Source organism: Erithacus rubecula (assembly GCF_903797595.1).
Source record: "Erithacus rubecula genome assembly, chromosome: 3".
NCBI classification, from domain to species: Eukaryota; Metazoa; Chordata; class Aves; order Passeriformes; family Muscicapidae; genus Erithacus; species Erithacus rubecula.
In genome coordinates this window covers 121,987,190-122,003,879 of record NC_136689.1, presented here as the reverse complement: position 1 = coordinate 122,003,879, position 16,690 = coordinate 121,987,190, and the positions used below count along the sequence as shown (strand labels likewise).

Below are 16,690 nucleotides of genomic sequence, written 5' to 3'. Positions count from 1 at the left end.
GAAGAGAAATGTTATATTAGAGACCAGAAGAATAATCCCAGAAAATCCTATACTGTCAATAATACCAGGGATCCTGTTCAGTAATTTGGTAACAAAATCTGGCCAACTCCTTCACCACATTTCACCCTTATGATTAGCAGTGATCTCTGTGTATACAATGCTGATGGCTCAGTGCTTTCAAGCCAATGCACTCAAACCCAGCCAGACCTGTTAACATCAATAAACCTGTGACAACTCTGGACATACCTGCCTGTGAGAAATGACTGCATGGAAACCACTAATGAAACAACACCTATTTGTTAAAACAACTCACAAAAAAAAATTAAAAATCACAAAGTATATTAACTATTAAAATGAATTCAGCCTTTGGTTTCAGAGGGAGGCCACTCTGCATTTACTCCTTTAATTCCTTCTGACTTCTCGTCCCCTTAGGGGCTGGGGAGGCCGGAAATTCCTCAGCAAGCAGCAGGCGACCTCGTTCTCAGCAGTGCTCAGGAGGCTGCGGAATTTGGCCAGCTGGAACCAAAAGAGAACAAGGTTCAGAGAAGAACCTCATGTCAATACTAATGAAAAATGTGAAAATGCAAATATTAAAGACACTTGTCACTTTTTTTTCCACCTGAAAGAACTGTAATTTATTAAGTCATGAGGGGAATGGCAATTTCACCATTTCTATCCTTGTAAATGAAAAGGGATGACTACTGAGAAAATATCCCAAAATACATGTCAACACAAAACTGTGCATAAGGATTACTTGTTTCCTTTATTCACACTTTGTCTTCCATAACCTGATCTAAACCAGAGGGGGTTTATATTTTTCAGTTGGACTTCATAGTTCAGAGATTCTGAAATGCTTTTTGCCCAAAGATAAGATTATGTTTGTTATCATACAAACATTCTGTATACATTTCCTTCTTCAAAGAGTATATTCACAATTAACCTGGAATTGCAGGTGTGGTGCTACAGAAAGCTTCTGCATCTAGCACTTACTCAAACCAGGAGAGATTCCAAATTCTTCCCTTGTGCAGTTATTAACAACTCAGCATATGCTGATCTCAGCAGAACCCCATCAGATCTCCATGGGAAATCTGAGCCTGGTTTCTGACCCAAGTATAGAATTTTGTTTAAGTTCTAATATTTCCAATAGTTACTATTTCTATATATCACCTTACTTCCTTCCTAGGTTACCAAAGGAAGGAAGCACAAAAACCATTCCATTATAACAAAGCATTTAGTTGTATGGCACATTGCATAGTAATGACATCAAGAGCAGAAAAGGTCAATGCTATCTTGCTTCACCCCATTCTGAAGCTAACATTTGTAATTCAGGGTCCTGCAAGTTTCTAAATACTTAAAAGCTATTTTTAAATTATTTTAAACTAAAAAGTGCAACAAAAACTCAGTAGTAAACTCTAAAGCCTTAAAGAAATACAAACTCAAGGAATAAAATTAAGTGGTAGAACAGTACCAGTCATAGTGCTGATCAATCACAATAGCAGACAATTACTGGAAGCAAGCACTTTAGCTGCATACATGTTTATATTGATAAGAATATAGCAATTTCTGCTTTAACACATCAGATATAACTAAAGTTTATGAAAAATGACTAATAAAGCATCACTATACTTGACCCTTTCCCACACTATGTTCTCTGAGCCTATTACACGTGGCTGTTTATATACTGCATTTCACATTTTAGAATGTATTAATTACAGATTTGCCAAAATAAGAGGCTTTTAACCTGAAAAATGGCTTGTCTTTGGAAAGCTGATATCTTAGCATAAATTTTCAATCCTAGATTCATATACATTGCAGTGAGCCTTACAAAGCCAGATTGAGGGGAGTGAGGAAGAGATATAGATGATAAAAATACACACATTGAGCAAATAAATTACTTCAGATCACTTACAAACAGAAATTTGAGGTTTCCTAACAAGCAACTCATTCAGGGAACTGTCTTAACATTTTTAGCAAAGACTGAAGTTACCATTTTTCCAGAGTATGTGGTTTCTACTCAGAAATACTTTACACCTGAGAGGATAAGACCACTGGGTGTCACTGTTGCCAAGTTAAGACACAGCATGAAGCTTTAACAAGACTCTTTTATGTCGAATCACAGCTTTCCTAAAACACCCTAGCACAATCCCAACTTACTACAGTAGTATTCCCTTTCCATAATGCTAGCAAATTCATCAAGTTTTATGCATTTAGAATACAGGAAGAAATTTACTACTTGTCTCCAAGATAAAAATGCCAAAGATGAGGTTTGAGCAGGATATGCAAATAACTAAATCAACTGGAATTCCAGAATTTCTAAGCATCACCAGAACGCTTTTTAAATTTAAGTTCCCTATGGATAATTTTTTATTGATTTTTAGAGTATGCAGATTATTTTTAAAAATTAATAATACATAACTGTTAAAGCAAGAAAGATAACTAGTCAGAATAAATTTGATATACAAATATTAGCTTTTGAAAATATTATAAGGTCTGCAGTGCCAAGGTCCACAAACAACTGTATTTTTTGGTGACATTTACAATTTCAATTCTTACAAAAGCAGCATTTCTACAGCACTGAAAAATCCTAATATACCTGTTCAGAACAAACACTTATGGGCTCTCTCAGAACAATCCAGATGACACTCTCAAGAAGAGGTGGAACAGTGAGAGATCCAAAGTAAGTCCAGTAGTCCAGGGACTTGGGAAGCAGACAGCTGGGATCAAAGTTTGTGAATAGTGCTTTTTTTCCCTGGAAAAAAGTAAAAGAAATACCAGGGCAATATTATTTAAAAGCAAGGGGCCAAGGTAAATCGTGCCAAAGGAGGTTGAGCTTGTTCCACAATCAGGTGGGCTGGCAGCATTTTGGGTGATGACAGGAGGTCCTCATCAGTGCCCTTCTGATGAGGCCTTACCATGTCAGCACAGGCTGCCCAAAGTTACAGATGACCATGAGATGGAAGTTGTGGGAAGAAGACAGAAGATATTAGACTTTCAACATGGCCTCTGTTGGGGCTGGCAGAGTTACCCTACAGGTTACTGCCACTTGCTTTCCTCCCCACTCACTCCTCCCAGGGGTTACTTCTGCTTCTCCCTGTACCAGATACTAGACCAGAGATGTCTGTCTGTAACATCATGTTTAGAGTCTGGCTGATTTCTTGCACACAAGCCATGGATTATTTCTCACCGTGTTCCTCAGCAAAACAGGGAAGGAAGTCTTTCCCTCATCTTTTTTACAACTTTCCATAAAGTATGTTTTTTCCCTGTTACTATCCTCCTAGCAACAGATTTATCAAAGACTGGGTTCTGTGAGGAATTAGCCTTTTCCTCTGGGTTCTGTGAGGAATTAGCCTTTTCCTCTGATATTTTGCTGTGTAAACATTATTTTCATTCAACTTAGGTTTCACCTTAAACAGAATGCACATTAACTGTCTCAAATCAGATGTCAATCACTAGGGATAAGGAAACATGAAGGTGCAGGGACTAGCAGTCAGGTTTCAGAAAATAAAACACCCTACTGAAAAATAAAAAAGTCCCAACAAAAGCAACCACCGGTGTTGGGAAAGAAATAGAAGTATTAGCTAGTATTTTTTAGAAGCACTTGTTCACCTTGATTCTGATGGTGTCCAAGCGGTCAGTAATCTTGTTCAGTTGAGGGTTGCATTCACCAATCTATTAACACCAAAGAAAAAAGAAACAGTGGAACTCCAGAGAAAAACAACAAAAATTGTAATGCAAACTGGAAAGGCAGAATTACTGAAGTGCTGAAGCAGTTCTTTGCAACTGCTGCATGGAATGGCTCTCTGATTGTGCCAGCACCAGTACTAGCTGCTCTCAGGAAGGTGTGTCAGCCACCAGAAACCACAGAACTAACCAAAGCCCTATCTTCTGTCATAGATTGTGTGAATTCCCCATCTGCTTCTTCATACAGAAGTCAGTGAGGCTGTTGCATGAATTTAATCTTAGAACAGGTAAAGAAGGCAAAAAGATCTAAAAGAATTATTTGGGAATTCTCCAATTTCTGTTTTTGCATTTTTAAATTATTATTATTTTCTAGAAGAAACTACCAGCTCAGAACAAGCCGTTAAAGAAACCTTTAAATCAAGATGTCCCCTTAAAGGAACATGCTAGTCAAAAACAAGTTACTGGGATCCAAATAGAGGCAGCTGAATTAAGTTCATTTAATGTTATATGGGCTTGCAGACTAAGCAAACTGAAGAGTTTGACTGTCTTGAAAAATCTATTAAGCTGGTATTTTTATTCTTAAAGGAAGCACAGCTTTCTGTATTGGCAGCTAAACACTATCAAGAAAATAAGTATAAAATAAGGATCTCTTTAGCAATAATTACACCAACCATTACATTATCTCTTTAGGCTTACAATGCAGATTTATTTTGAGGGCTGAAGCATTCTCTTCTTACCTTCAGAAATACAGCCATGACTGCAAGTCCATCTGATTGACAAGCTGCCTCAACAAAACTGGAATACTTCTCTGCATTCCAATGGACCACATGAAGCTGAAAAGCAAGAGACACAGACAGCATCAACTCTCGCTGAACTCAAGTAGTGGCAAATGAATATTACAACTTTACTGGGTTTGATACTCTATTTCACTCTTATGTATGCAGAATTATTCACTGTTCTAAATGCAGATATTTAATGAAATCAGTAAATATGTAGTTCACACAAATAGCAAAAGCATTTCCAGTGGCTGAGATTATCAAAAATTCAGTAGTGATCAGCGCACCACACTGCCTATCAAATTGATTTTGGGTCCCCAGATTTTGAACCAAGAAGTTAAGACAAAAAAAAAAGCTAATGGTTATATAACTAGGGGTTTTAAATCCATTTTTAGTACAGCTGATTTTAGAAAGTGATTGAAATTCATGAGAATGTCATTAGTATTTTATTCCTCCTTTTCTTTAATCAAGCTTTCAGCAACATTAATCATCCACATAAATAGCTAGAAAACAGTCAAATACACATTAAACTTGCACTGACTCCTCTCCCTTTGATTAGCTTAAGGGAATATCAGCATTTAATTTTTGACACTTTTCAAATGTTATTTTCTATGACTACCAGTAGTGATGCCCTTACAAGCAGCTTGATTATCTCAGGTTTGAGCATTTGCATTTCAAATATGCATTATTCTGGAAGTGTCCCGTCATATTTGCTTAAGAAGCTTAAAGCCACTACCCAGCCAAAAGGGAAAAGGAAAAGCCTGTGATGTCTATTTCCTTGTCACTTAAGTGCCCCCTGTTAAATCAGGTTTTGTAATTCTTGACCACACTTCATAACAGGAGCTCCTAGTTCCCCAGAAGTGCCAGGTTGTTCCTTGAGCAATGGTCTGACTGCCAAACTGGAGAGAGCACACTCATACAGCACTTAACTCTAAGTACTTCACAAAAATTAATTACTTTCATAAATCCTCAATGGATTAGTAAGTCTTATTACACATAGTTTTTAGTTAAAGATGCTCAGAAGCAGGGAGTGAGATTGGCTTTTCTAAAATTGATGACCATCTTTTCAGATTTTGAACTCAAGAATTATGAAAAGCAACTCATTGAATGACTTAATTAAACTGGGATGAACCCATGAAAGAAAAGGCTTCCTTTTGGAATACAGCACCTACAAGAGAAGTAAAGTAAGAACAATCTAGGAAAGCTGAAACCCGCCTTAAAGGACTTCCATGTGAAGCATGGTTGAAACAGGGATCTTTGGAGTATGAAGATTTTTATTCTAAATATCAGTCCTTCCTTAACCTCTATGACTTTCAACTTTTCATATCTATAAATTGGAGCTTTTACTTGGTCTTACTTGATATCAATATTTGTTAAGCATTTGGGCTCTGAAGTGCTGAAACATTACTTGCAGCAAGTAAGGAATCCCACTGTTGTCAATAATCATGCATGTACAGCCATGATGACACACATGCTGGCTCACAGATTTAGAAATCCTTGAAGGAAAGTTGCAAATAATTTATTATTATTATTATTATTATTATTATTATTATTATTATTATTATTATTATTCACTAAACCAGGAGGAGAACACAGTCCACTAAACCTTTCTCAAGTGCTTTTACATTCTGAGGCTCATAGTGTCTGCACTGTTCTTTATTATAAGTTCATAGAACCTATGTTGAACAACTTTTAAACTATTACATTTTTATATACGCAAAAAAGGAAACAGATACTCTAAGTCAGAAATTACTTTTATTGTGGATTTGGAAAAAAAAAAAAGCAACACCAAAAAAAACCTCAGCAAAGAACAAAAAGGAAAATTCCCACAGCTGCTAAAAGCCCACTCCCGCTCCCTCACAGCTTTGCGAAAAAAACCCCAACAAGGTCACCCTCCCCAAACCAAAACCCCCAAACAGAGTGTGAAACACTTTTGGGTACAGACCATTCTCAATGGCTTGTGACTTCTCTCAAAGGAACATATCCCATCTTACCACCTCTGTGTCACTGCAGCTTATGAAGACAGACCTTGATCAGACCGTATGTTGTCACAGAGAATGGAGCCATGGATTCCTTCTGCTTCCTGGTGGGCTTCAGGACCAAAACTTGCAGTCTTCTTTACCTTAATTCTTTCTTCAATTCAGTCGATGCTTTTTCTTGAAACCTTGCACATCTTCCTTACAAAGGTGAGCACTGAAACCATCTTCATGTCTCCTTCTGAGGTATCTTGTTTTTTGTGAACAATATTCAGAAGCCTTGATTTTAATTCTGAGTTTCTTATCCCAAAGCCAAAGTGACATCTAGAGAACTTCTTGTGGAGGGTTACCCAACCAACAGGTAACATAAAGGCTTTTAGACTGGCTAGAAATTCAGAGAGATTTTCTCCTTCCATTTGGTTTCTTAGATGGGAAACATATATTTTCTCAGCTAGAAATTTGGATTTGGTACTTAATGGTTTTAAAGCACCTCTATTAATTCTTTATATTCCATCTCACCTGGTTCCTGTGGAAAACATAAGCCTTTAAACACTGCAAATGTCACTTTTCCCCATTAGTGTTAGAAAACCAATCTTTTTCCTGACCAGGAAAAACAGCATTTCCAGTAAAATCTGATGACACCACAGTGCATACATTACACCTTTTTCTTCTGCAGTATTATGCCTTTTATTTGTCCATTTATTTATTACACTTTTTAACCCCAGAAAATTCTGACACTGTCTGAATCATATGTTTTTAAAGATCTCAGTCTCCTGAAAATATTCCATGTTACTTCCATTTGCAAAGAGGAATCTCATACTGAGAACTTTCTCCTGCAGATTACTCAAATGCACCAAAGGACACAGAGCAGGAGTGAATGCTCCACGCCAGAGCAGATGGTGCACTTCTCCTTGTGGGAGACCACCTACACTGAAGCACAGTACCCCATAGACAGCAGCCACCCCACAGACAGTAGGCATCCCACAGATATTAAAGTGTGGTTCTCAAAGTCATAACCACCACATTGCTAAGTGCACCATAAAATGCAACATTCCTAAGTCTTACATAAACTTTACGCTACATAAGCCCCAAATCCAATAATTCTGTGTTTTGTCACTGAAGATGACTTTGAAAGTGTTCTCCAAGGAAGAAACAATGAAAGACAAAGTTTTAAACAACTCTTGAACATTAAGTCTTGCTCTTATCAAGCTCTTGTCTTCTTTTAAAATCTTTTTTAATCCTCTCCAAAGCTTTCAAAGAGGTTCTCCTTTGAGAAAGGACCAAACACGCAACACTTCAGGGAGACCACTTGTCTTTGGGTAAAATGAGGGGGAAGATGAAAAGCAGGAAGAGGAAGGGCAACACTTTTCTTGCAATGGGAAACTAGCCATAAGCTTAGCAGCACAGATGACTGTGTAAAGCCTTACCTCTGCTGCATACTTCATCCCATCCACCGTGTGCTCAGAGCCAGCCTCATCATTGGATCCCCAGTGGAAGTGAATCTGGCGCAGCCTGTAGGTCCCGCTGAGCGGCCCCCCAGTCAGCACTGGAAACCCAAGCAGAGGAAAAGGCTTCACTGAGAGAACGGGAGTCTCCACCCACATCCTCTAACCTCACACCAGACTTCAGTCTTCGGACACTACTCTGCTTCTGAGGAGGGGAAGCAGAGAGGGAGCTGCTGGTTTCTTCTCTCAAGTATCCAGTGACAGGACTTGTGGGTAAGGCTCAAAGCTGTGCCAGGGAAGATTTAAACTGGATGCTAGGAAGCATTTCTTTACCACGATGGTCAGACACAGGAACAAGCTTCCTAGAGAGGCTGTCAAAGCTCTGGGCTTATCAGACTTTAAGAGGCATTTGGACAATGCCCTTAACAACATCCTTTAGCTTTTGGTTAGCCTTGAACTGTTCAGGCAGTTGGACAAGATGATTGCCGCACGTCCCTTCCAACTGAGAGTCTACTGTATTCTATTCTTTCTAATTCTATTCTGTTCTGTTTTAATTCTAGTCAAACTAACATGCATATGGGTGGGCTTTTCATTATTTTTATTTTGCAAGTGCTCGTAATTTTTTTGTTAAACTTAGAATCAAAATATCTCTTCACAGAGCTTTGAATGTGAATTACACTCAGATTCCTTATTCACAGAAAAATAAATCACTCCACTCTCCCAGATCCGCACGTCCTCTGAGTGTTTGGGAATCAGTCTGGAATAGTTTACTGGCTCATTACAGAAATTTAAAAGGGGAAATGAGAGGATATTTAACCAGATGTTTCTTAAATTAAAAGCAGTAGGGATGACAATAGCAATTTTTCTCTCTTCTAGGTTTAGTCCAAAACCTAAACTTTCTTAGGAACAAAATACACCAAATAAAGATGAAAGAAGGATTTTAAAGTTGCCTATTTCCTAACACAAGTAGTTGGATAATGAAAAGAAACTGTGACTAATTATTCTGGAAAAAAATATTTAACTTCCTTAAAGTTTCAACTCAAAAACATGCATTTACACAGCCTATAAACTTAACAGAGGAGATGGGGCAGTGGCACTTTTAAATTCCTTCTTTTAAGGACTGTAAACTTGGATGCAAAGGATCCTAAAAAAGTGTAAAGATCAGTGTTCTAACTGGCTGAGGAAAAACTCTTATGTAGAAATGCAACAGCATTAAATACTTATGCTGAAAAATGTCGAAAATGGCCAGCTGATATATTTGTGCCACATCATACAGTGATGATAAAACCCTTTAATTCCAACAGTAATTAAGGAAGAGGGTAGCCAGAAATTTTTAAGGCAAATATCAGCATCTCGAATTTTGAAAAATGCTGGAAGAAGATCAATAGAACAATTTCAAAGAATGGAGCTAATGTGGTACCAAAGAGGATAAAGAGACTTACACAAACAGTTACAGACTTGACAGCCCAGTTCCAATGCTGATCAAAGTGAGGAAATAGTTCATATAGGAGTCAGTTAAAAATGCATTAGAAGATGCTAAAGTATTTAGTACCAATTAATTTGATTTTTTTTTTATGAAACCAACACATGGCAGGAGTTCTTACTTCACACAGGTGCCCCAGAAGCCAAATTTGGGCCCTAGAAAATTCAGTATTTTTTGAGCAATGACCTGAAAGAAAACAAAAACAATACTGATAAAGTTTGTCAGTGACAAATATTAGGGAAAATAATTAATTACTCAGTTTATTGTTGTGGACTGAAGAATCTGGTCCACACATACAAGACATGGAGTCTACTAAGGGAGACTGAGGATTCCATCTGTTAATTATTTGATCAACATCTGTCAGCGCTTTCTCATAATATGAACTATATCCTTGGAGACATGGCCTGAGGAAAGCAGTAAGAGGAGGATTGCATTGACATTGCTTTAGTACCAGGGGAAGCCTAGAAAAACACTGTGTTCAGGCCCTGCCACTTCATGGATGGAGTTAGGAGAGTGGAAGAGGTTCTTTCTTGGTGCATTCACATTCATTACCTGTTTTTATTTTAAACTGTGAGGGTAATTAACAATTAGAACAACTTACCAAAGGCTGTGGTAGGTTCACCATCACTGGAAAATTTGAAATCAAGATTGTCTATTTTTCTAAGAGATGAGCTTTAGTTCACCAGCACCTACTAGGCTCAAAGCAGAGATTAATTCTGGGAAGTTCCGTGGCATCTGACACAAGGTCAGCTGGTGGCTTTCAGGCAACATCCAATGTTGACAGAAAGTTTAAAACTAATACTGTTCAGGAAACAAGAAAATGATGGTGTCTCCATCTATGTCTCTCTCTCTTGCCCCTAATCCTCAGGACTAATGGGTCGTCAAAAATTAGTCTCTCCCTGGCTTTGGCAGTGAAGGAATCATATGGTCTTGGATACTCAGCTAAGCCTCACACAGCCACAAGATGATTTTATTGCTTAAAGAATCTGCACTCCTACAGCTTCAAGGGGAAGCATTCTGGCTTGCCCAAAATCCAAGAGATAGTTTCAAAGATAAAAGCATTAACATTACAAAGACTATGATAAACAAGAGAGCTTCTAAGTAAGAATTATTGTTTGCAAAAAGGGAAGCTACATACTCCTGGAAAAATGGGGGCTATAATACTTTTTAGAGAAGAAAAGGTATCTATTTCACTTGTTCTGTATTTACTCTTGACATAAGAAGTCCCAGCATAGGTTGTAAAAAGGGAAAAAAAAATAACCAAACCTGCAGCTAAATTCAGATAAGAGATTTGAGTGATTCGGTTGGAATGAACCTGAAATGAGACATAAAGGATTCATCTGCAGTGAGAGAGAGATAGAGAGAGCAGCATTTGAAAAATTGTACACAGCACTGTTCAAACAGGGGCCTGGCACTATCCCTCTGGTGGGGGTGCATCAAACCACTCCTATAAGTAGGGAATGCCAGCACTTTCTGAGAAACACAACCTTGAACATGTGTCCAAATACATTCCCACACTGCATCATGCAAGAAGACAGGGAAAAAGGAATCTCTCATCCAGAAGGGCAAAGCCTTACTTTTTCTAAGGAGTTCATACCCAGCAGTGACATGTGCCCAGGCAGTAGGCATTCTGTTTAGGAATTGGTGGAGGAAGTTACAGTGCAAGAGTAAAGGAACACACCTGATTTGTTGACGGTGTCATCAAACTCCACACTGGTGGAGTGTCCATTGTTAAGGATGATTTTAGCAGAAGCTGGATCATAACTGGGATTTAGAGGACGGAGGGAGGGATCATACTTGGTTTCCTCAGTTTTGATGTCGATGGGTGACTGACGGTCTCCATTAGCGACAGGAAAAACCTCCTTCCAGTGGGCAGGCCCTGCAATGCATTGGAGGAGAAGTCTAAATTGCTGACAGCACCCTCATTCTTATGAAAGAAAACTCTTCCTCAATTGTCCTCATCTGCATCTTTTAAATTAAAAAAGGATGCATCAGGAAAACACAGATCAAAATATACTTTTGTTGCATCATATTGCAATAGCAATTCTCAGGACCCCTTCATGTAGCCGCTTGCATGCACCTTTACATAAGACCACATGCAGTATGTAGATACTTAATTATTCCCAAGTAAGATTCAGCTATGCACAAGACACATATGACAAATGCTCATTCAAATCAGGCATCCTGTATCCAATAGGCACTATGTCCCAATAAATTTTTGACACACCATTTTTGCCTGATATCATGTCTCATTGTGTCTTTAAGGATTACCTCTATTCTGTGCAAATCCCTGCATTAAGGATTTTTTTATGCCTTAGTCATTTGCTGCAAAAAAACCTGAGGACACATCTTCCACTGATCTCTCTGAGTGAGATGGGGAGATGTCAAAAAAGGCGATTGGTGATGTCAGAAAATGCTGAGTGGTTCCTGGAGCCTGGTGGCAGTGGCTGGAACCTAAACACTGCTGCGCCTCTGATCACCTCCTCCCAGCCCACCAGCTGTCACAAGAAAGAGAGACTGTCACCATCTAATCATGAAGTGTCCATGCACACAGGCACACATACACACACACTAGTGTAGTACTGACAAAATCAAAGAACAGGAATACTCAGGACAGTAGTGCCTGCATGAGGTTTGAATTTCTACTGTCTTCAGCTGATGAGAGTAGATCTTCCAGACACAGATGCAGCACCATTCACGAGACTTAGGTAGAAATTATAGGACTAAAGAAGCTGTTAATCAACACATCTCAGCCTTCCTCTCTCCAAGCAGGATAAGCCAAATGTCACCTGAAAAGCTAACAAATCAGTAATATGGATATGAGAAAATGGCAAATGATATTCTAAAATAGTAAGAAAAGCTTCATTGATAAGATGTGTGAGTCATCTGTTGTTACCTACTAAACACAATATTTCACAACAAGAATATATGTGCCACTGTTTAACCATATTTGGATAAGAGGGTACATAAAAATATGAACAATAACTTGTCTGGGAAATATATTCTATAAAGACAGAAAACAAGATTTAGGATGGAAAGGTGGGGAAAGCCAGGTGAAAGAAGAAAGGAAAAAGAGAAAGGTGAAAGGTGAAAGTCTGCAGGGCAAATGATGTTTCAGTGTGAAGAAGAGAACAGCATTTGTTTTTTCTCCAGCCTTGTAATGGGTAAGAAGCATAAAAAATCAATTGAGAGACTGGATATAAGAAAAACTTAATATGAGCATCAGAACCTGGTCAAATGAAATCTGCATCACTGGAAATCCTTATAACTAACTCTCTATACTGAAGAAAACTGACCTCAGTGTAAAAGTTTGGTTTGGGTCTTCTGGACGGCTGAGCGCTTAAATAAAAATGATGACAAAAAAGGATGAAAACATATGATGCAGTGGCTAATAGCCTAACATCTAAAGCTGCTAGATATTTTTCTCTCCTTGACTTCAACAGAAGTGAACACAGCTCAGAAACTCACAGGTGCTAAAAGCACCCATGCACCCCGGCAGTAAATCAGGGAGGAAGCGCCCACAGCGCCGGGGGGCCACAGCTCGCACAGCACCTGGGCAGAGAATGATTCTCCTCTAAGCAGCACTGGAAAACAGAAGTGGGGAAAAAATTGCCAAGAATAGCCTAAGGCTTAACTCTCAGAACAAAGACTTCAGTCTATATTTGTTAACAGGTACTTTTGTTAATTATTTCATTAACTAAACTCAATAAAGAAATAGATTCTAAGGCAGAAGATAAAAAGTCCACTGGTTTGAAACATAAAACTGTTTAAACTTATTTCCTCTCAGTTCACAAAGGGTCATCAAAGCTATTCAATACTCTAATTAGACATAATTTAGAATATAATTTTAATTGTATTTAGATCCTAGTACCCTGTAGTTAGAGATACAACACAAAATTCTATTTGTAAGAAGCACCACTCCATGATTTATATATACCTCACTACCATGATTTGGGATTACTTGAAAAAGCTTATTGCTACTTAATTTTAATATTTCTTATACTCCTTAACTGAGAAGAAGCAAAAATATATTTACGTGCTTAACTACTTGGTCTCCTATTGCTCTGCCTCAGAAATAACTACAGTTACTTGAATTAAATAATATGGATGACTTACACTCAAAAATAATACAAAGTTGCCAAAGAGAAGACCTAAGGCTGTGATTCTGTCACTACCTAATTACTTAACAGTAACAGCCACTCTAAAAAGGCATTATTGCTGGTTTGGCACTTGTTTTTGGCTCAGATGACCAAAACACTGTTTTGCTATGGTGATTAAACATCTACCAGTAAATAAACTACCAGACATCTGACATTCCAAAATATACAGGAAAATATCAAGAAACTTCAGCAGATTTTGTACCATTAGGTTATATCAAGAAGTATTCCTTAGTAGATAATCAACCAACAATCTAGTACAATTATGCTTCTGCCACTCCAGGAAGTCTGTGACTCGATTAATTTCTAGAGACCCTACCACAATTCAAACTTTGTGTATGACTGTTATAAAAAAAAAGTCATTACTGTTGAAACAGATGCTCAAATGTATGTCATACAATCAGATTTAAGCCAGTGGGATCTCCAGGGTGAAAATTTCTTCTGAATTCAGATCTGAATTAGATGTCTCCACATTAAAATAATGTACACTTCAGTTTTCTAAATAAGCACTTTAGGGCATATCCAGGGAGTATAACTCATTAATTCACCTCCCTGCATTTTTTTCCTTTACTGAATGAAAATGATTAATATACCAATTTTTGAACTTATGAAATCCTCTCCTGCTGTTGGGAAAATGTTCTCTTGCTAGAGGCAATTTTCTAGTAGCTCTTAACAATCAAAGCCATTGTGACTGAGATTTATGACAAAAAACCTGAACCATCTGTCTGAAGATTTCATGCCTTTATTTTGGACACAGCATTACCACAGGCAATGAATTGCCTGACACTATTAGGTCAGACTATCAATGCACATACCACTCACCAGCACTGCACACATCCAGCTCATGAAACAAATCTCACAATGAAGGCACTCAGGAATTTAACAGGAGATAGAACACACTATAGCACCTCACAGTGCTGCATTTTGATCCAGCTGGAATTTACAGATTTAATCAACAGATTAACCTGAGAAAAGCCCAGTGAATACACTGCAGGATACAGTTGAGTTCCAGTGAGCCTCTATAGGTGCATAAATGGAACATGTACAGGTGAAAAAGGGGTTGGGGTTTTGGGTCTTTTTTTTCCCAGTTTGCTATTATATATATATAAAATTCATTATTTTAGTATAGTCTGACCTTGACAGGATCACATCCTCATTTATTTCTAAAGAGAATCCATTGCCCAGTTTATCAAACACAAAGCACTTAATTTATAAGCTCTGCAGACACCAAGGGGAAGGGGAGGAGATGCTCCAGGAGTAGATAGAGTTTTATAGGATAGATAGGGCCTCAAGCAAGGTCCAGGTCTATCCCAGTAGAAATTCTGGTGGCCTCTCCTCTCTAGAAGCTGAGAATAGCAAACAAGAAGAGATAGGATAAGGGGGGGAAAGTGGGTTTCTTATCTGGACCGTGCAGGTGAAGCCCAAAGCATAGAAACATATGGAGAAAAAAATTTGAAAAACAAGACCCATTTACGTCTTCAGGGCAGGGGTAGGGTAGACTGCACAACAGCAGATAACACACCCAATCATTGCAACATCTCTGTGATCCACCATCACCACCCAGTTTTTCAGGAAAAGTACATCCATCCAGAAAAGATGGAACAAGAGGGCCAGGAAGGAAAGGTAGTACTTGCACAAACAGTATTCCAAAGTATAAGTAATAATATACACAAAGCATATTCTTATAGGCAGCAGTATATGCAAATATATAGCTGTCTCCCTTTACTGTCAGGGCATTTCACTTCTCTGTGCACAGACAATGGAAGATATTCCATGTATTTTATCAGACTTGAGCCTACAATTTACAAAAACACTTTCATTTCTATTTGCATGACTTTTAAACCGTCTGCACGCTGGAGCAGCGTTTGCATGACTGAAGATGCAAAACAAAGTCTTTAAGACTGCTGATGAGCCCATCTTGGGACTTCAAAGACTGACAAGATGAAGGAAACCATGGAACACCTAAAATCCAAAAGCATGTCCTCTTAGGTGCATAGTTATACATTTAAATAATCCAGTCAAGTAACTAAGATTTCCCACCATGTAGCCGAAGCAGAACACAGCTGGAATCAGAAAAGCAGTGCTGGTACAGCAACTCCGGTCAGCGCAGTTGTCTACCACGTACTCGATTTCTGCACGCAACTCTCCAGCTACACGAGCCAAGGAAATCCCAACGGGAACGCGGCAGAGCCGACCCCAGCCGAGCCCGGCCGGCTCTGCAGGCGGTGCCGCACGCACGGACACCTCTCAGCCGCCCGCCTCGCAGGCTGCCGAGACAAAACTCGGCTCTCACACTGCAAAGCGTTTCAGCCCATCCCGCTCTCCCGAGGGCGCGGCAGCTGCCGAGCCCAGCGGGAAGCGGCGCCCGCGGGACCCCGCCGCCGTTCCCTACCGTTGTGCTCGTCGTATCCCCAGTGCAGCATGGCTCGGCTCTGCTCTGCTGCCGGCGCGGCACGGACGGGACGGGACGGGACGGGACGGGATGGGACGGGCTGGGGCGGGAGAGGCGGCTGCGCCCGATTTGAAGGCGACGGGCGGCGACGCCCCGATCCTCGGGCGCTGATAAGCAGACCTGCAGCGCTCCGGCCTCCCGGGCCGTCCGCGCCTGTTGTCGCCCCAAGCCCTTGGACACCCAGGCTCTCCCCAGCCTCCCCCAGCACCGTCGGGGTGGCTCCCGACAGGGAGGCAGTGCCATCTCTCAATAGCCCGCTCCAGCACAGGGAAGGTGGCTCCGCCAGAGCACGAGTTATGGGCAGGGAAAGACGGCGGTGCCACCCCGGCCACCCCCGAAAGTAAAGCCAAGTGCGCACCGCTGCTTCCCCTCCCGTTTTTCTCCCAGGAGTGTAAACCCAATTCCCTTTGGAATAGCCTTAGGAAGATGTCAGGTTTTCCCAAGCGGGGCCGTGAGGCAGGAGTGTATCCCACATCCCACTGGGAATTTATTCAAGCGTGTGCCAGGGGCTGCCCGTGGGTGCGTGCTTGTGGCAAAGCGGAGCTTTGGGCTGCGGGCGCGCGTCAAGGAGCTGTCAGCCTTCCTATGCCGCAAAAGCAGCTGCGATGGCGCGGGAGAGACAAGCAGGGCCGGGGCTAGGGCTGGGGCTGGGACAGGGACAGGGACAGGGACAGGGACAGGGACAGGGACAGGGACACCGCCGGTCGCCGCTGCGCCTCC

The 16,690-nt window shown here is 40.1% G+C and overlaps 1 protein-coding gene across 4 annotated transcripts; it reads right to left on the bottom strand.

The window, feature by feature from the left end:
• Positions 1-322: 322 nt before the first annotated feature.
• LOC306799409 (carbonic anhydrase 13-like) lies at positions 323-16,645 on the bottom strand. Of its 4 annotated transcripts, XM_079300404.1 has the most exons (9): positions 15,911-16,513; positions 11,043-11,240; positions 10,628-10,676; positions 9,963-9,988; positions 7,861-7,979; positions 4,419-4,514; positions 3,607-3,669; positions 2,594-2,749; positions 323-516 (listed from the first exon to the last, which is right to left on the bottom strand). In XM_079300404.1, exons 1-9 carry the CDS (start codon positions 15,939-15,941, stop codon positions 403-405), a joined length of 852 nt encoding a protein of 283 aa, XP_079156530.1. In that variant the 5' UTR covers positions 15,942-16,513; the 3' UTR covers positions 323-402. The 4 variants fall into 4 exon arrangements, with proteins under 4 accessions (XP_079156530.1, XP_079156527.1, XP_079156528.1 ...); XM_079300401.1 differs by lacking the exons at positions 9,963-9,988; positions 10,628-10,676 and adding an exon at positions 9,321-9,356 and having other exon boundaries at positions 15,911-16,511; XM_079300402.1 differs by lacking the exons at positions 9,963-9,988; positions 10,628-10,676 and having other exon boundaries at positions 15,911-16,645.
• Between the last annotated feature and the right edge of the window lie 45 nt (positions 16,646-16,690).